Genomic DNA, 27,443 nt, shown 5'->3' with positions numbered 1-27,443 from the left:
TCTTCTGTGCTCATCCCTTCCTCTCCCAGATTGTCAAAATCTGTCAGGGAGGAAGTAACAAGAGAACAGGAATTCTATGACAGTTGCTATGCTTCAGTTGTTTTTGTTAAAAAAAAAAAATTTACATTATTCTTGTTCACTTATTATAATGCAAAAAGATAGAGCTGCTATTTTAAAAAGTCTTCCTGCTGTGAGGACCTAAACCGAGATGACTATAAACTTGCAAGTTTGCTTTGTTCAACTATCAATAGTGCTTAATTCCTTTGATTTGAGTAGCAGCTGTCTTTTACATTTTAAAAAATGCACTACAGTGGTCAAAAGAACAAATTCCAGAGGCTGACAGGAAAACAAATCACACATCACCACGACAGTCCTTTATCTTTACAGCCTGTGAAGATTCAAGGTTGAAAGCTCAGGTCGAACAGGACTGACCCTGGAGTGTCAGAGCACCCAGCCACCTGCCTGAGGGGTCAGAAGTGTGGCACCTTCTGCTCTGGAGGCCCCACCACCACCAGCACATTTGCATAAAGATAAAAATGCCTTGAAATAAACATCAAGGACACCTTGAAAGGAACAGCTTGAGTGGCGTGTCTGTGTAAGGCATAAAGGGCCAGTGTGGTGTGTGGAGAGGGAAGGAGGGATGGAGCAGGTGAGCCCAAGGGCAGGGGCCTCCTCCATCGCTGACACCAGCTGGGAGGGGCCCTCCCTTTGGCCCAGATAGCGTTGGGTTGGCTTCTCCCGGAAGCAGGCTCTGACATGGAGATTAGGCTGTCTACGGGGATGGATCCTTGGGGTCGCTGCCTGTGGGAGGGAGGGAGGGCAGAGATGGGACGTGACCAAAAAAGAAACTCAACGGCATGACCCCAAGGGAGCGCTGAACCTTTAATGGTCTGTCACGTGGCCAGGCTCGGTGTCCCCTCCTCAGTCCCTGGATGCAGGCCACTCAGGCTAGGTGGCTCCCAGCAGCAGAGGCAATCCTTGAGGACCTGAGCCCAAGCCCAAGGTGGCTTCCAGCAGCTGGGAGGCCACAAGTCCTTTGTGGAAGGAGCCGTGGGGCAGTGCCTCGCCACAACTGTTCTCTGAACCAGCTCACAGAGGAGGCGGTCCAGAGAAGGACAGGCCCTCTCCAGCCCAGGCCGCTTTCCACGGTCCCACAAAGGCGATGTGGACCGCCCAAGGTGACCTGCACCACCACAAGGCGATGGAGATTTAATGCTTCTGAGGCCCTGGCTCTTGCCACAAGTCCCCAGGGACACAATTGGGCAGGATGTGGAGGAAACAAAGGTCTCTGATTTTATTTTTCTTGAGCGGTTTCCTAATCCCTTTGATTTTTCTAGGGAAAGAATTCAGTCAGACTGAATACACCAGGTAAGAATCCTGGGGTGGGGCAAACTTTTAAACATCCACGAAGGCCAAGGTCATTCCATAATCCCAAGTACTGGATTACCTAAGCCACTCCCTTCTAGAATCTACATCACCCCCAGGGCCAGAATGAGAATTTAACTTATTCTCTATTTCCTTGCAGGTCAGCGTCTAGTAATTCCTCTCTCTTTTCCAGAAGCGGTATCACTGACCCTCTTCCAGCCATGGCCCTTGTCCATGGCCATTTCTCTCCCTTCAGTATGCAGGTTTGAGGACTAAGCCTATGGAGCATAAACTGTGAAATAAAACTAGATACGACCTTGTTATTTCCTAATCCAAAAGAGTGTGCTTTATTTATTAATTTGGTATTATCAAGTATTATTTGGTACTATCAAGGAAAGAGACGCTTCTCTCACATTTTATCATGCATGTTCCATTTTTCATGGGTATAAAATATCTTCATTTCCTATTGAAGCCAGCCTCCCAACCATAATGTCTCACACCTCAGAGGTTTTCAAACCATCTTCAGGCCAAGAGCTAATAATTAGTAGGGGCACAAAGGCAACAGATTATTCACTTTGGTTCTTCATACTTGATGGGACCAAAGAAATAAAAACAAACTATGCTTCTTGAAGCAGAAAATGATGAGGTTGTATTTAGTTTTTGTCTATATCGTCTAATCTATAGGCTTAGCCTGCACAACGTGGTACTGTTTTAAAGCAAAGGGTATTGATTGTCTACTTCCTTATGGTGACGTTTAAGTAAGAATTTCATTCATTCATTACATCATTTTATTTTGAGTTGGCCTGAACATATTCGATCCCCAAATCTTGAGTGAAAAGTGGGCACCAAGCCCTTGGGGAAAGAGCATGCAAAGAAGAGACTTCATGAAGTTGTTAGAAGGAGCTGTTGTTGTCAACTCACAGTTTTTTTTTGCTTGTGTTTGTTTGCATCAAAGTGGGAAGAAAAAGTAGAGATTAGCAAATTGAGATATATTACAAGCAAATCTATAACCCTTGACTGCTAGCTTCAGTGAGAAGCTAGCATTGTAGAAAGCCATGTAGGTGGGATTCTGGGTAGGCAAACACATGTCTACAGAGAAGAGGGGGGAAGGCGATGGGCTTCTGTCCCCCTTACCTGCTCCAGCATCAGCTCTCTTAACCGTGCAATTTTCTCTCCATCTTCAGGGTGACTTAAGATATAGTCTTTGACGAAGAATGCCTAGTAAGAGAAGGGACAGTCAGTTTACTTCAAGAGTGTTACAAAGGAAGTGAAAGACACAGTTGTGTTTAAAAACATCTTTAAAGAAATGACACCATTATCCGTCACTTTTGGGGCAGAGGAAGTGATTCTGAGTGTGGTCAGCTGGTCAGATAGGAATAGAAGGAAACTATTGTTGAAATGAGATCAGAGATTATACACGCTTTGCATTTTGGTAAAACAAAGAAATAGCAAATGCAAATCAATAAGCTTTATGACATTATATCCTAAAATAAACTGCCTCAAGATTCTGAATGATCAAGATGGTGGCCTCACCTTCTAAGCTACTGTACCTTTCTGTTTAAAACTAAGACAGCAGGTGAAAAGTCCAGTATCTTCCAAACAGGGTCAGATTTTTCTATGTCCAAGAACCACTGTTTGCTCAGGGAAATGGTTGTACATAGACATTTATTAAACAATCCTGCTACCCTCACTACTTTTCTTCATTCAATAAAACATACACACACACACACACACACACACACACACACACACTTTTATCCTCAAAATACCACATTTTGAAAAAAGGAGTAAGTGTGCATTACAAATGACTAATGTTCTATTTAAAAAATAAACCTGTTTGCGTTAACTGCAGCCCTATGTTAACAGGCTGATGTGCATGTATATTTTGAAAAAAATACTTCTGAAACCTTAAGACATCACATATAAAAATTTTCAGACATCAGTACCTAATCCTCACCTCTTGATACCTGGAAACTCCACCATTAACCGCAGCATCTATAACTCCGTTCAGGCACATGGTCAGGGGATTAATATTCTGCATCTGTCTGGTCTGACACTGACTAATCAGAGTCTTCAGCTGCTGATTCTTGTTTTCCAATACTTCAATTGCATTTTCCAGAGGACTCATTTCTACCTGAGAACAAATGAGCATAAATATATATTGGATTTTGTGACATTCAAGAAAAAAGACACAGTAGATTATCCATGTTCGGAATGATCTGTGCTCCCCCTTGGCTCTCATCAATATCTCGACCAGGAGCCACCCAGTGGAACAGACAAGGATGTGGAAGATGAATTCGCTGTTCATTAGTAAGGTCTGGAAAGAGAAGGTGATTATATTCATTGGCTGAAATGTGGTTTGGATAATCAGTGATCATCAATTATGTACTAGCTCTGCAACAATCAATTTAACCCTTAAAAGAAAATACAAGCATATGTCTTATAAAATGTATTCCTCTTTTCTTTAGAAGGCTAAGTATTGAAAGGCTCTGCATATCATTAGCACCTTTCTAGATACATACTGAATGCAAAGTCCCACAGAAGGTACAGAGATGCATAAGATGTATTTACAGATCATCTGATGTCAAGGGGATTTCAACCCAATTGAAAAGATGGGACACATGCCCATATGGACCTCATTTGCATATGTAACAGCACCATAAGGTGGCACAGGAGGGAACCCAGTTGGGAATTTATAGAAAATAAGATAATCATATACGCTGTAGGATCTATTTGTTGAAGGAGCGCCAAATAGAATCATAATGACTTAAAAATTCTAGGTTGTATGGGAGACCTCATTGTGAAAATGATGAAAGTACTCTTCAAATGTATACTTTGTGACTGTTACTGTCATTGACTTTCTCTTTGAAGAGAAGGTCTGCCAAGCTCTCAGCTGTATAATAATTCAAGCTTACAATAAGCACATTTAAATATCAGTTCTTTCAGTGAAAGAAACAAATTATAGAGTTTTTAAAGGTCACTTAGACCATCTTAAACCAACACTGAAAAGTACTAGAATAATATGACTATGTCAAACTTAAGAATGTACCTTCATCAAAAGATACTAAAAAAAAGGAAAGATAAGCTAGAAAGAGTAGATATGTGCAACATGTAAAACCATCAAAGAGTCTGTGTCTAGAATTACAAAAGAAAAAAGGCAAACAGCCCAATTAAAAATGGACAAAAGACGCAGCTGGTTTACAAAGGAAGAAACCCAAATGACCAGTAAATGTATGAAGAGGTGTTGAACCTCATTTTGTGATCAAAGAAGTTAAAAATAATACCACAATGACATACTATCAAGAACTCACCAGAATGGCAAAAATAAATATGGCAATAGCAAATAAGAGAGAGAATGTGAGCAACTGAATCTCTCAATTCCTGCTGTTGGGAGTTCACACTGGTTCAATCACTTTGGAAAGCAGTTTGGAATTATTTATTAAAAATGAAGATATCTATATATTATATTTTATGATCCAGCAATTCTACTTATAGGCATATATCTCAAGAAAAGTGAAGGAGATGTGTATACATGTATACTAGGAAACATGGACAAAAATTGTTATAATCAGCTCCAAAATCCATATGTCCATTAAGAACAGAATGCATAAGCATACTGCAGAATGCTCATACAACAGAATACTACACAGCAATGAAAACAAACTTAAGTCACATATAATAACATGGAATAATATTACAAATAATACTGAGTGACAGATGCAAGTTACAATAGAATATATACAGTATGATACAGTTATATAAGGCCTAACTCATTTTATTATGCTTTGCTTTGCTGTGCTTCACAGATACTGTTCTTCTTACAAATTGAAGGTTCACAAAACCCTCCACTGAGTAAGTCTATTGTTGCCATTTTTCAACAGCCTATGCTCACTTCATGTCTCTGTGTCACATTTTGGTAATTCTCACAATATTTCAAACTTTTTCATTATTATTATGTTTGTTATGGTGGTTTATGATCAGTGATCTTGGGTGTCACTATTGTAATTGTTATGGCAATAAAATATTTGAAAATTAAGGTGTGTATATTGTTTTTCTAAGATATGATGCTATGACATATTTAATGTACTACAGTATAGTGTAAACATCACTTTTATATGCACTGGGAAACCAACGAATCTGTTTAACATGCTTTATTGTGACGGTCTAGAACTAAACCCACAATATCTCTGAGGTATGCTTGTGGGAAGTTCAAAATCAGGCAAAAGTAAACTGACTTCTTTAAAGAGGCATATATATATAGGCCATAAATGAAGCAAGTGAATGGATACCATAAGAGTCAGGGTAAGGGAGGGAATTGTAACTGGAAAAGGAGGCATGGGAGGTCTATAGGGTACTTCCGGCAGTGTTCTGTTTCTTTACCTGAGTGGTAGGAAAGGGGTTTTTATTTTCCAATTACTTCGGACATTACACTTTGGTTTTATGATCACAAAAGCTAAACCATAAAGAAGTTTGAGGATTCTGATGAACTGAAAGTTAAAAAGTGAACAAAACAGAAGTTCCTGTCATGGCTCAGTGGAAATGAATCTGACTAGCATCCATGAGGATACAGGTTCGATCCCTGGCTCTGCTCAGTGGGTTAAGGATCTGGTGTTGCCATGAGCTATGGTGTAGGTGGCAGATGCAACTCGGATCCTGCATTGCTGTAGCTGTGGTGGAGGCTAGCAGCTACAGCTCTGATTTGACCCCTAGCCTGGGAACCTCTATATGCTCTGGGTGGGGCCCTAAAAAGACAAAAATTTTTAAAAATTAAAAATGAAAAAAAAAAAAAGAGGTGAAAAGAGACTTTCTTAAAAAAAAAAAGTGAACAAAACATCTTAGAAACAGAGAGGAGAAGAGTGGTTGCCAGCTGTTGGGGGTAGGGGAAAAGGGAAATTGTTGTTCAATGGATATTGTACAACAATGTGTGTATACTCAATACGCTGTATTATACATTTAAAAATGGTTAGGATGGTAGCTTTTATGTATTCCTTATGGTGCAGAGGGTTAAGGATCTGGCATTGTCACTGCAGTGGTTCAGGTTGCTGCTGTGGCATAGGTTTGATCCCTGGCCTGGGAATTTCCACATGTTATAGGCATGACCAGGAAAAAAAAATTAAAAATGTAAATGAAATAAAATACAGAAAGTACAGACAAAAGACATATAACTTGGGAAGATATTTCCAGCATGTATTTCAGATGAATTATCCATATATCTAAAATACTGAAGAAAACTAGACAAAGGATATGATCAGTATATTCACAAAAAAAGAGAGTAAATTCATGAAAATATATCATCTTACTAGCACTCAACAAATGCCAAAAAAAATCAACCTACCATGATCATTTTTGGTCTATTTTTTGGAAAGATTAAAATAAAATACAACAACCAGTGTTGGGGAGAACGCTGGGAAATTGGATATTTCCCAGAACAATCATCTCCTCCAGACAGGGCACAAACTGATACATGCCATTGCTGGTCCATGAATCAAAGGTTACCTTGTAGACCCCTTGATAGCTCAATTCACTTCTAGTGAAATTATTCTAAAGGGATGGTCAAAGAAGTGTACAAAGAATAATGTGTAAAAAATGCTCACCAAGGAATTATTTTCTTTTAGTCCTAGATTGTGATCTTTAAATACTGCTTTTGCTTCTAAAAATAATCAGGAGTCATTGGAGAAATGGTTCCTTTCAGGTCTGGGGTAGGACCGTACACATGGGCCTGCACTACCTACTTATACCAGTAAGCAAGGAAGGCAGCTGGAGGAATGCATTAAAACAGCTGGTCTATGGTCCATTCCCTGTCTTTACTGGAGGGATGTCCTTGGGGAACAGAAAAGAAAGTAGGTGACTTGGTCTTATCTCCTAGTTAATTTAACCTTCAAATAAATAGACTAATTGTTAGGAGGAAGAGGTAGTGTCTAAAGAATGCCCTCAGCAGGAAGTCCCAAGCTAAAGGATTGCTTATAGTCCATAATCCCAGAGTCCATAAGGCATGCTTCCCTAGAGAATGCCCCAGAGAAGTGTGATAACTCTCTGGAATATAAAATGGAATATTCCACAGCTTAAATTTCATAATTCAAATGTACTCCCTGTATGGGGGAACTCAATGAACTTCACTTAGAGACTCCATCTTTTAATCTGGATTATTATTGATGTGAGAAAGAAGGACCTAGAGGACAAGGCTTGAGGTCTCATTCATCTCTCTGCTCATCCAAGCCTCTTGATTGCCTTAAAATTGTTAGTAAAGCTTGATGCTGATTCCTATGCTTGATTTGACAATCCAATCCTGTGTGTTAGCTCAGTAATAAAGACAACTTGCTTATTGTCAAAAAGACTGAGAAGCCAATTTGAAGAGACTCTCAAAGGGCAAAATGGAACAATTTGAAACGTAATGAGACTAATAATTGTGATGAATTGAAACAAAACAAATATATTTAAATCCATGAGCTACTACTGATACTAAAAACAAAACCAACCAAACAAAACCCTCCCTGGTCACTTTTATAGGGTGTTAGGGAACCAAATTATTATCCTGAAAACTGTTAAATAAAGGGAAAGAATAGAGCATTATCCTTCCTTTCCTGTACCTCAGGGTCATCAAATGGTTGATGAAGGTATATTTCTCTTTATAGAAGCATTCCAATCAACAAAGAATGATAAAATACCATTTTGCAACCCCTAATAGATTACTGGATAGACGCAATGATCATCACTGGCTGCCACAGCATATATCACTACCTATGAAGTAGTTTTGCAAAAAATAAAAACAATAGGAGTTTCTGTGTGGCTCAGTGGCTTAAGCATCCAGTGTTGTTACTGCAGTGGCTTGGGTCACTGTCATGGCATGGGTTTGATCCCTGGCCCTGGGAACTTCTGCATGCAGTCGGTGCAGGAAAAAAAAAAAAATTAAATACATACATAAATAAATAAAAATAAAAACAACACCTCATCAAGCTTCTAAGTCTAAATGCCAAATTACAAAAAATAGCAACAAAGAAACATGTTAAATGACTCCACTGATTTATAGTCTGCAAAATCCAGACTTAGGGAAACACTTCCATATAAACAACCTGTTTTTTTTCCCTTCACCCCACCCCCCCCCAAAAAAAAGCAAGGGGAAAAAAAAGTAATTCAGGGGGGAACCTATAGATCAAATGGGACTGAGGAGGTATTTCAACCATTACAATGTGTGGTCCTTATTTAGGCCCCAATTAAAACAACAAATGCAAAAACAAACAAAAACCTATAAAATAGGTTGGAGAAAAACCTATAAAACTTGGAGACGTATGAATGACTTGGATATTTTATGATCAAGGAATTAACATGAAAATTTTTAGATGGACATTTTTCGTTAATATACAGACAAATATTCTTACATAGATAAAATGAAATGATGTCTGAGATTTACTTCAAAATAATCCATTGTGGAAGGGAATGGAGAGAGGTATAAATGAAATAAAATGGGCCTTTTTGATAGGTGTTGAAGTAAAATGATGGGTAAACCAGGTTAATTATATATGTTCCCTATTTTTCTATGATACAACTTCAGTTTAAAAAGGACACTGGCTCTTGTGCACAGAAATGACTGCACAGGGAAAGGGCAGAAGGGCAGAAGCAGACGACCCCTTAGAAGACTAGTGAAGACATTAGGCATTAGGTGATGCTATCAGGAGGGCGGTGATAATGACCCGAAATAATCTGGGTCATTTTGAAAGTACAGCCACAGGATTTTCTGATGGATATGATGTAAGGTGTGATAATACTGTCGTTATCTTTAGAGTTTAAAAAATAATTATCAATACATTCTGTTTTATAACTTTTTCATCTTGTTTAAAAATTTTTAAGTAAGCTGCCTTTTTAATCAAAAATAGATTTTGGGGGGGGGAGTTCCCATCGTGGCGCAACAGAAACAAATCCCACAAGGAACCATGAGGTTGTGGGTTCGATCCCTGGCCTCACTCAGTGGGTTAAGGATCTGGCATTGCCATGAGCTGTGGTGTGGGTTGCAGACATGGCTCGGACCTGATGTTGCTGTGGCTGTGGTGTAGGCCCACAGCTATAGCTTGGACCCCTAGCCTGGGAACCTCTATATGCTGTGGGTGCAGCCCTAAAAAGCAAACAAAAAAATATATTTTTTGTTTGTGTGCTTTGAAAACAACAAAAACAATGAATGAGGAAACAGTAGTTCTAAGGCATTCTCAACTTTGAAAGCATGCAGTACTATATTCTGGGGTTACAATTTAGACAAGAAAGGTCCATATCTGAAATCTTTGGATAGGAGGTTTCAGAATTCAGAGTTTTTCAGATTTGAGAAAGGTGATATAAGGCACCTATGTTCTACTAGGTAATCCTCAAGCAGGGTCCAGGAAAGTTCCCTTTAATCAAATGCATTAATATTTCTGTAGTAAAACATATACGTAGTCATACTGAGATAAAGATCTTCGATGGCCTTAGGTCAGGTTAGCTTTTTATCAACTGAATTCTGGAGCCACATTTATGAAAACATCTTTTGGTATCCAGAATCTTCTCTATTTTGGCAGAGGACCTAGGGGATTTTCAATTCCGTGTGGCATCTCTGTGTTGAGTACCTACTCTGTGCTCCGACCTTCGGGACCTTCTGCACCAGGAATTAAAGCAGTCAACCAACAGCTTTCACAGCAGGTGGGGACAGGCCAGGCAGTGGGAACAAGAGAAAGACGCGAGGTTATCAGAAGTGGGCTGCGTTCAGGAAACAAAACGGCCCGGCTGGATTTGTTCTGTTCGGCAGAATGCAAGACGGCAAACCCTAATAAAACAGGCAGCTCATGTTGAAAAGACTGTGTTCAGTCATGCTCTTTTCATCGTTATCCGCATGCTACTTTTTATTAGCAGGGTGTCTGGGAGCGTGTGTCATATTTCCAAGGTTAGGAACATGGTGAGACTTCAAGGGACTGAATGCTCTGGGTAATGAGTGGCTGGGAAGGTGCTCTGAATCACTCATGCAGCATGGGGGACTCAGCACTCGTCTGTGGGTTGGGTCCACGCCATTCAGCAGGAAGCATATCACTTAGACTTTCGGAGCCCTGCCTTCATCACCCTCTCCTCTTCCACGGAAGGCCATGGGGTCCACCATGGAAGCAACCAGCTTTGTGGCCCCTTCATTCAGATCTGACAAGAACCCAACCGTGCTGATGTGATCTGCTGAACGGAGTTCAATTTGTTAAGGGAGCTATGTGAATTTTTCAGTCCTGCAAAGTGATAATGTCATTAAATCCTTGGCATGATTAAACAAGATAAGCCGAGAGTGGGTTTTGTTGTTGCTGTTTTTTGGTTTTTGGCCATGCCCGCAGCATATGGAAGTAAGTCCCCAGGGCCAGGGACTGAACCCACACCACGGCAGCGGCTCAAGCTGCTGCAGTGACAGCACTGGATCCTTATCCCCGCTGTGCCACATGAAAACTCCCAAGTTCAGGGTGGTATCAAGGCTGAGAGAGATTTCATGGAGGACAAGCTATTTTTGGAAGACAATTTGGGCAGGAACTGCTCTTACTTATTCGTGGACAGAGTGGGTTTGTTACCTAAAGAAGGAAGGGGTTACATTATATTTTCACAATTGGCACATTTTCTATCAGCCAGAGGACTGAAGCAATCGAAAGGCTGGCCCCAGCCCTAACAGCTGGACCAAGGGTGAGAGAGGGATGCTTAAGACTGCAGGGCTGTTGTGGCTGTCAGCTTGAAGAGCAGCCTAGACAGAAGGGCAGAGTCTCACTCTGGCTGTGGCTGCCTTCAGCAGCTGCTCTCTGTTCCCACATCTGGGAACTGAAGCTGGGGGCATGTTTTACAACCTAAAGGCTTCCTGGGTGCTAGGTTTCCAGGTTCTAGAATAACACCCACCCTTCTGCTGGTGCTCAGTGAGGCTGAGAGAGCAGCATCCCTTCTGTGAAGTGTGACAGGATGGACCTACTGCATGTCAGATACCATCCTGGCGCTTGACGCTGGCCTCATGTTGCCATAAGGCTGGAAGAGATAAACAGCTGATGGTGGAGTCAGTAAAATCTGGGTTCGAGTCTACCCTTTTTTCAATATCTTGCTTTGGGACCTCTGGCAAAGGCTTTTAACCTCCTGTTATAACTTAAGAAAATATGGATAAGCATACCTCGGATATGGGAGAAATGAGAATGCTAGTCCACTGTTGGTGGGAAAATAAACTGATTCAGTCACCTTAAAAACAGAATGGAGGTTCCTCAAAAGACTAAAAACAGAACGACCATATGATCCAGTAATCCCACTCCTGGATATATACCCAAAGAAAATGAAAATACTAATTCAAAAAAGACATGTGTACCTCAATGTTCACAGCGGCACTGAGTATAATAGCCAAGATATGCAAGCAATCTAAGTGTCCAGCCGATGAATGGATTGAAGTTCCCTGGTGGCCTGGCAGTTAAGGACTTGATTTTGTCACTGCTGTGGCTTGGACTGGATCCCTACCCCAATAACTTCTGCATGCTTTGGGTGCAGCCAAAAAAAAGAACAAAAACAAAAATAATCCTCCCCCCCAAAACCCCAGATGGATAGAGAAGATGTGATAAATACATAAGTGTACACACACACACACACACACACACACACAGGAATATTACTAAGCCACAGAAAAGAGTGAAACTCTCATTTGTAACCCCGTGGATGGACCTAGAGGGTATTATTGTACTTAGAGAGATAATACAAAGAATGACAAACACTCTTTGTTAATCTCTAAAATGTGGAATCTAAAAACAAATGAATGCATTATAACAAAGAAACAAAACGAATACATACCCCATAGCTTTGATATGGTGATTAAATAAGATAATGTGATACATCTCTTCCACTGGCCTGGCACTGAAGGCACACAGTGAAGGTTGCATAGCTAGAGTAGTTAGGAGAGCTGGAATTCCAGTTCTTCTAACGCAAGGGCCCACGCTGTTGACATGTTGCTGTCAAAGCTGTTTTTGAGGAATCCCTCTGGCTGGCTGAGCTAAGTCAATGGTACGGTGCCCTGCCAGCTCTGGTCATAGCGGTCCATCGCGCAAACATTCATTAACTTACGGTAAGTGTTTCCAGGGACTTCAAGTCCAAAGCAGAAGCAATGTCTACATGGTTTGACTCCCATGTAGAACAACTGTGATGAGAAAGTACATGAGAACAAGCTCTGATCCTTACCACTTCACGCTTCTCCACCTCAAACCAGCGGGAAATTCCAGGTAAACTCTGCACCAAGTATAACGATGTCCTCTCCACCCAGAGACTCTACGAGAAACAAAACAGAGGAAGATCCCAAGTTACCCTTCCTTCTGATTACTGAGCTGTGACTCATGTCTGCCATTGAGTTTTATCACGTTTTCTGCTTTTGCCAGCTTTTCTTTAGTATGCACTCCAGCACTCGGCAATCCCTTTGCACTCGGGAAGCTATCACAGTAAGACAGGGAAGCGTATGTTAATTTCATTGCATATCATCTGGAACTTTTTTTCGGGGTAGAATACAGGATCTACCTCAGGCAGCAAGCTTCAAAATGTAAAAACAGGCCATCACATTGTTTTCTTTACTATTTCTCTAAATTTCTCATTTAAACACTCTCCATTCCTCGGGGGAGGGGGGTCTAGCTGTTTTTATTTGGAGGGGGTAGTGGTATCAGCTAGTCAACACGAGATTAGACTAACAAAATCCTCAAGGAGGAAGGGGCTTTAGGAATCACATAGCCTGATATTTCCATTTTAAAAATGATGATATTAAGCCTCCAAGAGGCAATGTGATCTCCTCAAAGCAACAGTCTCATCACCTGTGGAGGCAGCCCTGGAACCCCTGCACTAGAACTTCTCCATGGCTAGAGCCACTATAGCATACTTTCTCGTGCTGATCTGCACTGCTCTAATCCAGGAGAATCTGTATTCACAAGCCAGGGCTCCCTCTGGCCAGGATGAGCCTCCCCCGGCCCCCAAAGCGTGAAACCACAACTGCCTTTGGTCAGAGCTGCAGTTGGGAATGAGGTTCTCCTTTGTCAAACCAGGCTTCCGCATCTCCACTTCATGTTTCTTATTTAAACCAAGCATATTCCCATGTGGATAAAGCACTTCACAGAATTCCTGAAATAGTGCCATTTATTCAACAACAACAAAGGAAAGGATTTCTTTGTGCCAGCCAGGATCTACTGAAAGGAATAGGGCAGAAGCCCTGGGGCAGGAGCTATGCACACTCTGCTGATGACATGGAGGCAAGCAGACCGAGAAGGAATCAGGGAGGAGAGAAAGGAAGGCTACAGGTGCTGAGGAAAAGCAGAGGAGGAAGCAGGTGGGCACAGCATCCTGTGGGAGGAGGACAGTGCTTCTTAGAGGCAGTGACACGTGAGTGGAATTTTGAAGAGTGCGTAGGAGTTTGCCAGGCGGCAAGTGGAGGAGGCAGCTCAGGCAGCAGGAAGCAGCAGGCACAGAGATGCGAGGGGCTTGTGAAAGGGCAAGAGATGGAGACGTTTGGTGCTGCAGGAGCCCAAGGGGAGGGTGGGCGAGTGGGCTGTGGTGGAGATGAGACTCCTGGAGGGGCGGTTTGGAGCCAGATGCTGAGGGCTGTGAGCCCAGGAATAAGGAGCCGGATTTTTAAAAATGTTAAGGGGGAAACACTACACCACCAATAAATACTTAAAGTGACGGCCAAGAGGAAATGTGGTGCAGCAGAAAGAGCCATGGAGAAGGTATCAGAAGGTGTGGGTTCCAGTGCAGGGTCTGGGACAATGAAAATGTGACTCTGAGCAAGTCACCTGCCTGACTCTGGTGGATCTTGGACTTTTTTCTTCACTGCAAATAAAGGCAATGAAAACTACAGTATATACTAATGATCTTTACTTGGAAGCCAAAAAGAAAAACCCAAGTGTTCAAAAGAATTAGAAAATGATTATGGATCTTTTTAGTAACTTACACCCCAGCACTATTTTCCAATGGTTTCCTGGCCTTGATATACAACCTGTCAACCTTCTTACCTAAAGGACTGTGCCTTTTTTTTTTTTTTTTTTTTTTTTTTTTTTTTTTTGCCATGCCCACAGGCATGCAGAAGTTCCCAGGTCAGGGATCCAACCTATGCCACGGCAGTGACCCAAGCTGCTGCAGTGACAACACCAGATCCTTAACCCACTGTGCCACAAGGGAACTCCAAAGGATTATGCTTTGCTCAGTCCCATCATAACACTGCAGAACTGCCACAGCTTTCCCTCTGATCACTTGGCTGTGAGTAATTCCTGACATTACTGCTGGGAGCACCGGGAAATGACACTTAGGCAGGGTGACATGGGGGGTACACATCAGACAATCTCTGATGATGGTGTCAGGAGAACATTTCCCAGCATAAGTAGAGACCCTTACATTCTTTGCTAGGGGGAAAATACTAACTGGGGATGTGCAGTCTCAGTCTGTCCCTGTTATCAAGGAAAGAGCAGATTATGATTTATCTGTGGAACAATTTTACCCCTCTCCCCCAGTGGGGCTGTAAGAAACCTTGGCCTTTTGGGCTTAGGGAGAATTAGCAAGGCATTTCAGAAGCACTGAGACAGAGAACTCAATGCATGTGAAGAGTCTATGGTTTGTTCCTACTTCGGGTCCTCTCAGAAGTCCTATCACACACCATTCTAATAAAAAAAGCAGTGGAAGACAGTCCAGAACTCTCCCACTGCACCAGCAGTCTACGCACCACGTCTGTCTCAGAATCTCCTGTTCCTTCTGGTCTATGCATGGCTGTCTCCTGCACCTGAGAATAAATATCCTGAGCTTCCCACCGTTGGTTCAGCATGAATGATGAGAGGACTGGAGCTGAACCAGGAAATCTCAAAAAACTGAACTGAGGACCACTGTTGAAAGGGCCATAACTTCAGGGCATCCTCTGAGACCCACTGAGTCAGAATTCCTGGGTTGAGAAATCTGCCTGGTTGGACAGCACCCCATGTCACCGTCATTCAGGACAGAGTTTGAGAACAACTAGTCCAAATCATTTCTGGTCCCTTCTAGTTCTATCACTAGATTCTATTCTGTTCATTTAATTTACTTTTTATGGAAGTACAGTTGATGGACACTGTGTTAGTTTCAGGTGTATAGCACAGTGACTCAGTTATACAGATATACAGATATATATATATATATATATATATATTCTTTTTCCAGATTCTTTTCCCTTATAGGTTTTTACAAGTATTGAGTATAGTTCCCTATACTATACATAGGTCCTTGCTTGTTATCTAATTTACATATATAGTAGTGTGTATATGTTAATCCCAAATTCCTAATCTGTCCCTCCCCACTCCTTCCCCTTGGGTAACTGTTGAATTGGTTTTTTGTTTGTTTTCTTTTTTTTTTTTTTTTGTCTTTTTGCCTTTTCTAGGGCCGCTCCCGCAGCATATGGAGGTTCCCAGGCTAGGGGTCGAATCAGAGCTGCAGCTACCAGCCTACGCCAGAGCCAGAGCCACGCCAGATCCAAGCCGAGTCTGTGACCTACATCACAGCTCATGGCACCGCCGGATCCTTAACCCACTGAACGAGGCCAGGGATCGAACCCACAACCTCATGGTTCCTAGTTGGATTTGTTTCTGCTGCGCCACAATGGGAACTCCTATCTGTATTTTTTTTTAATTAAAAATTTTTTTTTCCTTTTTTTTTCTTGGGCCACACCCACAGCATATGGAAGTTCCCAGGCTAAGAACATCTACGCCATAGCCACAGCAATGCCAGATCCAACCTAAGCGGCAGCTCATGGCAAAAAGCAGTGTAGCTCTGAAACGCACACTGGATCCTTAACCCACTGAGCAAGGCCAGCGATCAAACCCATGTCCTCATGGATACTAGTTGGGTTCGTTATCTCTGAGCCACGCTGGGAGCTCCCTGTATCTTTTTTTAAAATTCCACATATAAGAGATATCATATGATATTAGACCTGACTCTCTTCTAAGTAAATATTTATCAAACATCTTGCCTTGAGGAGCTCAAAGTCTATCTGAGGAAACTTCAATGTCATAAGAACTGCCCAGTACCTTGAATTCATTCTCTTTATCTTTGGTGCCTTTGTGAAATGGTCTGTCGTAGCGGAATTTCCAGATGTGATTCACTTTGTAGAAACTTTTGATGTTGTCTGGAACACCCTCTCTCTGCAGGACCTCCTGGCTCTCCGGAATGGGAGTCACAGCGTATATCTGCAAATCTAGGATTAAAGAGTCAAGGAGAAACCCGACTTGGCAAACTCCACGGAGGCCTGCTCCAGCTGAGCTGTGGCAGAGAGAAGGGGATTGGGTAACAATGTGGTGTTTCTATTTGGGGCAAAGTCATTTAAAAAACTACCAAGGTACCAAGAACTCAGTTCACAGCACATCACTTCTCAGACTACAGGCCTCGAAGTAGATTTATGGAGGCAATGCTGACCAACTATCAGTTTGAAATTTCCATGACCACGAATTTATTTATCAATGATTTTTTTTTTTAATGGGATAAGCGAGAATGGCTTAGATCTTGGGTACTGAGGATTGTACCCTAATCCTTGTTGATGTGACACTCTTATCTTTAGTTCATGCATAAGCCTTTTTAAAATTGGTGTCAAATAATGTATAAATACCCATGAAACCAAAGATAGTACCCAGTATCAACAGTAATTTTTAAGTTCCTCGTCTCTAGACTTCCCATATTTACAGTAGCCACCCTCCCAAATCTTGTAATGATAAGCAGAGTGTTTAGTTGTATGTGATGTTTTTAAAAATTACATCAAAAGGGTACATTTACTTGTATATTTACCTTCCCCTCTTCTCATTCAAAGAAAGATAGCAAAATCTTTTTCCTTACATAATTTCTGGCTTCTGTTCCCTTTCAATTTCTCCTATGAAATGGCATCCGTAATTTTCAGTGGGAGTTTCTGGTTTTCTTTAAGATCCTCAGTTCCAGGAAGAGACAGAGGAATTCAGAAAAGAATGCTGGGATGAAATCTCTTTGTTTCTAATGCCTGTGTAATTTCAGTTGAATTGCTCATGTTTAGACAATGGGAGTGTCAATTATACAGCAATTATTAAATGCTGCCCAGGACACCATGGCTAAGAGCCCCGAAAGCTACAGGGGGTACCTCTCTCTCTTCCCTTCACCCAGAATAAAAACATCAAGGGAAAAGGAGCTGAATGATATGTGCCAGTAACTATAATGCTATATCGTTTCCTTGAACTGAAGGAGTTTCTATGGGGTATAGCAGGAAAATTATTCTAAGGGAAATCGCTAGAAAGGGGTTTTAAAAGCAGGGGTGAGATACAGAAAAGTTGAAACTAAAAGGAAAACAATTCTCTAACAGAATACTAAAGGGGTTCCTTTTCAAATGATACCATAATAATAACTAGCGCAATTCAGTTTAGAAGGAGCTAAGCTAAAATTAAGATGACAAGAAAGAGGGGGAGGAAGAAGAGGACTATGGAAAAGGGGCCAGTGGCTGAACCACTCGCATGAAATTCCTCTGTTGCTAAAGGCCAGGGTGATCTAACTGGGATCCAGTCCTTCTAGGTGTGGATACACTGAGCTTCGGCCTGGAAGATGGTCTCATCGGGCTGGTTGGCATGTTGCATGGCGATGGCATGGGGGAATTCGTTCAGCATCCTCTGTTGGAAGGCCTCCAGCCTTTCGTAGTCATGCCCTCGACACACAAACTCTTTATTCTGGAGGTGAAACCATAAAAAAAAGAAAAGACTATATAATGAGTGCATTAATTACAGAGAAAAGCCAAAAAATATGGCACTGGCAGTAACCAAGCATATGCCCAACTTCAACAGACTAGAACCAAAAAAAAATAAATAAATAAACTGGAACAGTCCAAAAACTAAAAATGCAGAGCAAAGGTCATAAGCTTCATTCCCTATTGCTTTTTATTTATTTATTTTTTTTGACTTTCTGTCTTTTTCTAGGGCCGCACCTGTGACTTATGGAGGTTCCCAGGCTAGGGGTCCAATTGGAGCTACAGCTGCTGGCCTACGCCAGATCCACGGCAACATGGGAGCTGAGCCAAGTCTGTGACCTACACCACAGCTCAAGGCAATGCTAGATTCTTAACCCACTGAGCGAGGCCAGGGATCGAACCCCCAACCTCATGGTTTCTAGTTGGATTCGTTAATCACTGAGACACGACGGGAACTCCTTTTTTTTTTTTTTTTTTTTTTTTTTTTTTTTTTTTAATGGCTACATCTGCAGCATATGGAAGTTCCTGGGCTAGGGGTCAAGTTGGAGCTGCAGCTGCCAGCCTATACCACAGCCACAGCAATGCTGGATCCAAGCCGCATCTGCAATCTATGCTGCAGCTTGAGACAATGCCAGATATTTAACCTACTGAGCAAGGCTGGGGATTGAACCCACATCCTCACAATTCGGTGCTGGGTTCTTAACCCACTGAACCACTATGGGAACTCCTTTATTGCTTTTAATAAGTCCCAGCAACACCCCTCACTCTTCTGCTTCTCCTGTGTGAAGTGCAAAGGGGTGGCTGATTCTTAGACCACCCAAATACAAAACAAAGCAATCGTCTTTCCTTTAAATGTTAGTAAACATGTGTTACAGATTATTTTTATAAACTAGACATCAAAGTTGAGTGGGTAAATTCTCAATTTGGAAGAAAGGAAAGTAAGCGCAATCTCTAAAAATACATTTTAGGGGAGTTCCCGTCGTGGCACAGTGGTTAACGAATCTGACTAGGAACCATGACGTTGCAGGTTCGATCCCTCGCCTTGCTCAGTGGGTTAAGGATCCGGCATTGCCGTGAGCTGTGATGTAGGGTGCAGACGCGGCTCGGATCCTGCATTGCCGTGGCTCTGGCATAGGCCAGTGGCTACAGCTCCAATTGGACCCCTAGCCTGGGAACCTCCATATACCGCGAGAGCAGCCCTATAAAAGGCAAAAAGAAAAAAAAAAAACAAAAAAACATTTTAAGTACATTTTCTATAAAGGCCACAGAGATCAGCCTTAACACTTTCACTCCAAGATCCTTCCATGGAAAGGAAGGCTAAGCCCCCCGCATTCCAGCTCTCAATGGGGCTGACACAGGAGCTGAGCTGGCATCACCAGCTCAACTCAGCCTCCTGTAGCCAGAATTCTGTTGAATGGCCAAAGCTAAGATTTAGGACTTTGAGGCCTTGCTAAATATTGGACAAATCTTTGTCTGGTTGTTGTGTTTGTTTTTGCAATATGTAGAAATATTCTGTGGGCTAGGACTCTCTCTCATCCAGGTAAGAATGGTGAAGGTTCTCCTTGATGGAGGCTACAGAGCTGGAAAGAGAGGTCTATTTTCAACAAGTGCCTTTATGATGTGGTTACAGATTGGCAGGAACTCTTTCTGACAGTTTAATGATGATGAGATTATAACTGCTGAGCAGCGTCATTGACTAGGCACTCTGCGCATCTTATTTAACCCAAGTGAACTTGAGAGCTCCACCCGCCCCCCAATTTATAATTGGGAACTGAGGATCAAGAGTGCTTCATACTTTGTCCACGTGTGCTAGATTCACGCTCAGGTCTGCGTGCAAAGCCTGAGCTCTCTCTGTTCTGAATGTGGCCTCGTTTGTCCAGGAAAAGCTCCTCAGAGCTGCTGACACCAAGAAAGATTGTGAGAGAACATGCCCTGAAGATCTTTAAGAACAAAGGAGAGTGATTTGTGGTCTGGGGAATTAAGAACCAAGGCTCTCAGCCTTTCTCAGCTCTGGGAGGTTTCTGTGACTGTGCCAAATGCCAACAGAGGAAGAACTCTGGGCCAAAGCGAGGAAGTCAGAAATCACCCGTGGGCAGGGAAAAAGCCCCTGCAGACAAGGAGAGGAAACAACAGCAGGACTGGGCTCGGTGAACCTGCCATAATTCTCCACAAACCTCGAAATAAATCATGATCCTTTGAAAGACACAAGCTGACACAGTACTCCCTAGAAATCAGGTCCCCCAAACAATCCTCTCTTCAAAACTTTCTTGATAGAAGTCATAACTTTCTCTTCTTCTTCTTTTTTTTTTTTTTTTTTTGCCATTTCTTGGGCTGCTCCCGCGGCATATGGAGGTTCCCAGGCTAGGGGTCCATTCGGAGCTGTAGTCACCGGCCTACACCAGAGCCACAGCAATGCGGGATCCGAGCTGCATCTGCAACCTACACCACAGCCCACGGCAACACCGGATCATTAACCCACTGGGCAAGGGCAGGGATCGAACCCGCCACCTCATGGTTCCTAGTTGGATTCGTTAACCACTGTGCCACGACGGGAACTCCCTTCTTTTTTTTAATGGCCACACCTGCAGCATTCCCAGGCCAGGGATTGAATCTGAGCAGCCGCTGCGACCTACGCCAGATTCTCTAACCCACTGTGCCAGGACGGGGATTGAACCCACACCTCCAAAGATAATAAAGTTGCTTTATACAATAAGATAATACATACCTTCCTGCATATTACAGAAATCCTCCAATAAATGTTAGAATACCCCCAAAATTGAAACAGCTTTAAAGCAATGCAACAGTTTATAAAATCAAAGGAGTTACTCTAAGCACAAAGTCATTCGCTGGTATTAAGAAATCATTTTTCAGGAGTTCCCGTCATGGCTCAGTGGTTAAGGAATCCGACTGGGAACCACGGGGTTGTGGTTCAATCCCTGGCCTTGCTCAGTGGGTTAAGGATCTGGTGTTGCTGTGAGCTGTGGTGTGGGTAGCAGACATGGCTTGGATCCCACGTTGCTGTGGCTCTGGTGCAGGCTGGTGGCTACAGCTCCGATTCGACCCCTAGCCTGGGAACCTCCACGTGCCGTGGATGCAGCCCTAGAAAAGATTTAAAAAAAAAAAATCATTTTGGAATAAATATAAATTTGGGGTCTTATTTATTTAAAAAAATTTTTTTGGCCACTCTGTAGCATATGGAGTTCTGGGCTAGGGATCAGTTACAAGCCACAGTTGTGATCTAAGCTGCAGCTGTGCCGGGCTGGGGATCGAACCTGCATCCCAGCGTATTGGCGGCAATCTCGTTGTGCCACAGCAGGAACTCCTGTGTCTGATATTTGAATTGCTGATAAATAAAAAGGAATTAAGCATTTCCACCATTTTTTTTAAAAAAAACACAGCTTTACTGAGATACAGTTCGCATAGCATAAAACTCACCCTTTTAAAGTATGCAACTAAGTTGGTTTTAGTATATTCACAGAGGTGAGTAACTATCAAGCCCTAATCTCTGAATATTTTCACTATGTCAAAAAGAAACTTGTACTAATTAGCAGTCATTCCCTATTTCCCCCTCCCCTCAGTCCTTGGCAACCACTAATCTATTTTCTGTTTCCATGGATTTGCCTATTCTGGACATTTCATATAAATGGAATTACATAACATGTGGCCTTTTGTGACTGGCTTCATAATAGTCTCAAGGTTCACTCATTTTGTAGCATAAATCAGCATTTCATTCCTTTCTTCCTGCTGAATATTCCAATGCACAGCTATACCATACTTAGTTTATCCATTCATCAGTGAATGGACATTTGGGCTGCTTCCATTTTTTGGCAATTATGAATAATGCTGTTACAAATACTTGTTTCCATGTCTTTATGTGGCCCTATGTTTTCAATTCTCTTGATTATATATACCTAGGTGGAATTTCTGGGTCATATTTTTAACGCTTAATTTTTAAATTGCCTTTTTTGGGGGAAAGCAAATACATCCTTATGGTATTAAAAAAAAAAATCCCAAATAATACAGGGCATACAACGAAAAGTGAATCTCTTTCCCATCCCTGACCTCAGTCATTGTCCTCAGACAAATCAGTACTTAAAGATATTCTATGCATATAAAACATTGTCAATAAAGAACCCACTTGCCATGAGGGTGAAAAAAACTACTTTGGTCATACAATTATATACATGTATTCATTTATTTGAGCTTTAAACATTAACTGGAAATATGCTAAACAACAAAAGGAAATTATTAAAGTTGGTAATTGTTTCTTTTTAAATCAAAGAACAGATTATAATCTGCTTTCCTAAATAAAGGTCAATCCTCATGCTTCTGAAGGGTGCAGTGCTCTTTAGAAACCAATAGAGGGTGACCCTTCCCTTTCATTTGGAAGAAAATGCCATTTATTTATTAAAAATCTGTTTCAAAAGAATGATGATACAGAGATTGATTTATTCCAATTGATTTTTAATAAAATTTATTTTATTAGTTGATGCTGTCTTCTGGTTTGCTAAATTTACTTTAAAGTTATGGCTCTACTAAACTACTTCTGATTTTTAAAAATCTTTTTTTTTTTTTGCTTTCTAGGGCCGCACCCATAGCAAATGGAGGTTCCCAGGCTAGGGGTCAAATCAGACCTACAGCTGCCGGCCTACGCCACAGCCACAGCAACACCAGATCCAAGTCGCATCTGTGACCTACACAGCTCATGGCAATGCCGGATCCTTAACCCACTGAGTGATGAGGCCAAGAATCAAACCCATAACCTCATGGTTCCTAGCTGGATTCGTTTCTGCTGCACCATGATGGGAACTCCCTGATTTTTAAAAATCTTTACACTTTTATTTTACACTAATTGCACACACTAGATAGACGTCTAGGATACTTCATAATATAGTTGCCAGTTGAATTTAGAATTTGATCTAGGCTATAATATGACTTTTGTGGGCTTCTTTATCCATAAAAATCATATTGTATGACTGATTTGATAGAAAGACAAATATACCAATAATAATGTATAATATTCATTATAATATATATTTTAATATCTTCTTTAACCTAAAAGTCCACTCTTTTCTTCTGGTTTTTAAAATAAATTCAAACAGTTTTATGGGCTATCTAAAAATATTAGTCTCTAAACATTATACCTACCATGCATAGTGGATGAGGTAGCCCTGAGCATTGAGGGAAACGTAATCTATGTTATGATTTTTGAGCCAAGTGGGGAAAAGGGGTCTCCTGCAGCACAGTCATGCCTGCACCCTCCTGTGGGGTCTCTGGCTCTCTGTGCCGCCCACAGCTTTAGAATGCCCGACCTTCCCCTTAGAACCTGGACCCAGGCCCATGCACTCTGCAGGGGGTGGCTAATGACAGCCCAGGACCACCATGTCCCTCTTTCAGACTTCGTCTTTCAAATTCGGCAAGTGTTCTAAACTTGCCATTATTTTTGAGTTGGAATCGAGCTTTCCTCTGTGTTCAGGCAGGTCCACCTGCAGAGCCAACACTGTGACCACACACGTTGTGGGGATCCTCTTCTAAGACAACAAAGAGGGTTTGCTTGTGTCTGTGTGGCACCTGAATACACGGTCATTTCCATCAATTAAAAATGACTGATTTGGGAGTTTCCTGGTGGCTCAGCCTGTTAAGGACTTGCTGTTGTTGCCACTGTGGCATGGGTTCAATCCCTGGCCCTGGAACTTCCCCATGCCATAGGTGTGGCTGGGAAGAAAAGAGACTGATTTGTTATTTAAGTGTTTGTTCTATGTAATACTTAATGAATCTTTGCCCATGGTGTCTGGATAATACATACACACACACACACACACACACACACACACACACACACACACACACACACGAAGCCATTATTATGCAAGCCAGATAAGTTATTGTTAAAGAAACAATGAAGTCAAATCTTTCCCCTTTCTCTTCTCCTTCAAGTACCCCTAACCTATATCCATTCATATGTACTGACAGTTAAAGCAAAATATTTAGGGCAAAACAAATACCAAAATATTAAGATTTAAAGTTTGTAGTGAGGAGCTCCTGTCACGGCTCAGTGGTAACCAACCCAACTAGTATCCATGAGGATGTGGGTTCGATCCCTGCCCTTGTTCAGTGGGTTAAGGATCTGGCGTTGACTTGAGCTATGGTGTAGGTCACAGAAGTGGCTCGGAGCCCACGTTGCTGTGGCTGTGGTGTAGGCCGGCAGCTGCAGCTCCGATCCGACCTCTAGTCTGGGAACTTCCATAGGCCGTGGGGGTACCCCTAAAAAAGACCCCCAAAAGAAATAAATAAAAATAAATAAATAAATAAAGTTTGCAGTGAGTTCACTCAATGTTACAAATTATCCCAGGCACTTCTTAGTTGCTTGGGATGGTGCATCTCTGCTCCCAACCAATGGTTTTATGTAAGTAAGCATACGAGCGATGTTACATATTGAAGTGTGACCTAAGCATTTAAGCATACGAGGTCCTACTACCTGGCCACAAGGTGAACAATGGTAAGAATGGAGTCAAGTATTTTATTATCCAGTAGTACTTTAGACTATCTGGAAATTTTTCTTTTGTAGAAACAGTTTATAGCAATGAATTGGATCTCCTTGTGGATGACATTTACCGTGTCACAAAAACAACTAGGCCAAGCAAGGCTGTTCACATGATTCTGGAGGGAGAGTTTCCACATGATGTGAAACCACAATGTCTTCGATCGTCTGCAATTCTCAGACCTTGCAACACCTGCCATTTTTCTCTCATGCTAACTCCATGGGAATCGCACCGAATAGGACAGTCAACACCAATCATACACATAGAAAAAACTGCAATTACCAAAGAAGGCTCATAAAATACAGGAAGCTTAGAAACTTAAGAAGAAAAATAAAATGACTGTTTCAAATCTTCGGAAATTATTCAAATCTTGGGAAATTATTCAAAACATGACAGGGCATTTGGAGTTCCTGTTATGGCTCAGTGGTTAATGAATCTGACTAGGAACCATGAGGTTGCGGGTTCGATCCCTGGCCTCACTCAATGGGTTAAGGAGCCAGCGTTGCCATGAACTGTGGTGTAGGTTGCAGACACGGCTCGGATCCCGCATTGCTGTGGCTCTGGCGTAGGCCGGCAGCTACAGCTCCGATTTGACCCCTAGCCTGGGAACCTCCATATGCCACAGGTGTGGCCCTAGAAAAGACAAAACAAAAAAATAAACAAAAAAAGAAACAAGGAAGGCTTTCTAGCTTAGCATGGTCTTTGCAAACGACGAAGTTAAAACACAATCTCATGATGTGATTGTCTATCTTATAGGATACAATGTCATTAATATTTTAGTTTTTTTGACTGGCATACCTATGTTGGAAGTAGGAAAGCAAATTAAACAGTAAATTACTTACTCTTAAGAAAAATGGAAACTTTTTCCCGTAAAATCCAACTCTGAAGAACTCTGGCTCAAGACGTTGCTGGTCCATAATTTTGTCATACAAAGAGGCTTCCATCATCTAGTAAAGCACAGGAGATGTTTTAATCATCTTACCTCATCTTTTAGCTCCATCACTTTATAGAAGAAGACATTTCCTCTATACAAAGGAGAAGGTCATTTTAATTAGGTTTGCAGAAAAGGTTTGATTCCCTTTCGATCCTTTAAGGTGGGGATGGGCAAACTTATTCTGCAAATGGCCAGACAATACATATTCCAGGCTTTGCAGGCTACATGGTCCCTGTTACCACTACTCAACTCTGTGAGGCCCACAGGCTGTAGTTGCCTGACCCTGCTTTAAAGGGTTGAGTGTATTATTACATGTGCTCATCCAGAGCATGTTTTCTCCGCAGTCTATTGAGGAAATATTTTCTTCACAATCAAATAAAAAAGAACCTGACCTCTTAGAGGCAAAACCGTTCTGGAGCATTCTCATGCTAGATGTTGTCACCTGTGAATTCAGTTCTCCTGGGTCACGGTGTTTATTTTATTTCAGGACATGTGGCAGGTGCAACGTTGTACAGGGTGGACAGGGACAACGTGACAAACCAAACCAAAGGGGGCCCATAGTGCAAAGTGCTATCTGGGCTGAAAGCTCTTAAGTGTGTCTCTCACAACATTGGAACTAGGAAGTACGTAAAGCTTATGGTTTCCCATCCGTGGTATTATCCTCCCCAGGGTTCCCAGAGAAAGACTAATATTGCACTTGAAAACATCCCCCCTTCCCCCGCCCCTGGTAACAGCACCCAAAAGAGCAGTTGGCATGAAGTGTAATGCTTTGGGTTTATAAAAATCTTAGCATCTATGGCACCCAAGGGTTCTCACGGGTAAACATTGTAACCTCGCTTCTGTTCTGGGGACAGGATGCCAAGAGAAGCACAGCAACGTTTTCTATAAAACTGCAGGGCCTGCCAGAGCGAGCAGGATGGACCAAAGTTAAGACCAAGTTTTTTTCCTCCTTGGTCTTCATGTTAGGAGAGGTACTGATGAAGTACAGACGTGAAATAAGAGGTCAAACGTACCAGGCCAGCTCCCAGCAGCTCAATAAGTGACTTGTGGTGTAAGGGATTTTGAGCTGTTAAAGCTTTATGATATCATCTCTTAAACTGCTATCTCAGAATTAAAAGGCAACATCATCATCTTTTTTTAAAAAAAATATATATATATAAAAGCTGACGATCCTGGAGTTCCTATTGTGGCTCAGTGGTAACGCACCTGACTAGGATCCATGAGGACATGGGATTCAATCCCTGACCTTGCTCAGTGGGCAAAGGATCAGGTGTTGCCGTGAGCTGCGGTGTAGGTCGCAGACAAGGCATGGCTGTGGTGGGAGCTGCAGCTCGGATTCGACCCCTGGCTTGGGAACTACCATATGCCGCAGGTGCAGCCCTGAAAAAAAAAAAAAAAAAAAAAGGAAAAGAAAAGAAAAAAAGAAAGAAAAAGCAAAGTTGATGATTCTGTTTTAGAAACCCTAAAGTGGTACAAGATGACACAAAATGTTCATGACTTTAAAGAATATAGACTTGAGGACCAGAGGGACTGGCTTGAACCTGAAGAGGGTATAAAACGTTTGGTTCAGGGACAGAGAATATTAAACTCCTTGAGCTCTTGGGGACCAAGACTTTCGTTTCAGTTTAGCAGATAAAAACATATTTCTGAAGCTAAAAATATTTGACACCTATAGCAGCTAGCCCCCAAATATTTAAAAATGGGTCAGCGAGCTATTTCTACTATTTTGCTGGGCAGATGATGGGACTAAGAATGGCATGCTGTTATAGAGATTTGGTTACCAGTGGCAAGCTCTTTAAACAGTGTGCAGAGTTCCCCCTAATAAATGGGAAGTATTAATTCTGGGTTACATTTTATATTTCAGAGGTCAGATGTAGAGTTTGGAAGGGAACAGGGGCTTACTTTTTTTTTT

The 27,443-nt window shown here is 41.9% G+C and overlaps 1 protein-coding gene across 10 annotated transcripts in view; it reads right to left on the bottom strand.

Annotated features, from left to right (window-relative positions):
- DOCK4 (dedicator of cytokinesis 4) overlaps positions 1-27,443 on the bottom strand; it is a 456,170-nt gene that overhangs the window by 15,647 nt on the left and 413,080 nt on the right. For all 10 annotated transcript variants that reach the window (XM_021079277.1, XM_021079281.1, XM_021079279.1 and 7 more), the window contains 6 exons: positions 25,440-25,544; positions 17,897-18,038; positions 16,389-16,555; positions 12,547-12,633; positions 3,323-3,499; positions 2,500-2,583 (listed from right to left, as the gene is read on the bottom strand). In XM_021079277.1, coding sequence (XP_020934936.1) covers positions 2,500-2,583; positions 3,323-3,499; positions 12,547-12,633; positions 16,389-16,555; positions 17,897-18,038; positions 25,440-25,544 — 762 coding nt within the window. The remainder of the gene's footprint in view (positions 1-2,499; positions 2,584-3,322; positions 3,500-12,546; positions 12,634-16,388; positions 16,556-17,896; positions 18,039-25,439; positions 25,545-27,443) is intronic.

Source organism: Sus scrofa, chromosome 18 (assembly GCF_000003025.6).
Source record: "Sus scrofa isolate TJ Tabasco breed Duroc chromosome 18, Sscrofa11.1, whole genome shotgun sequence".
NCBI classification, from domain to species: domain Eukaryota; kingdom Metazoa; phylum Chordata; class Mammalia; order Artiodactyla; family Suidae; genus Sus; species Sus scrofa.
This window is presented reverse-complemented; position numbering and strand designations above follow the sequence as displayed.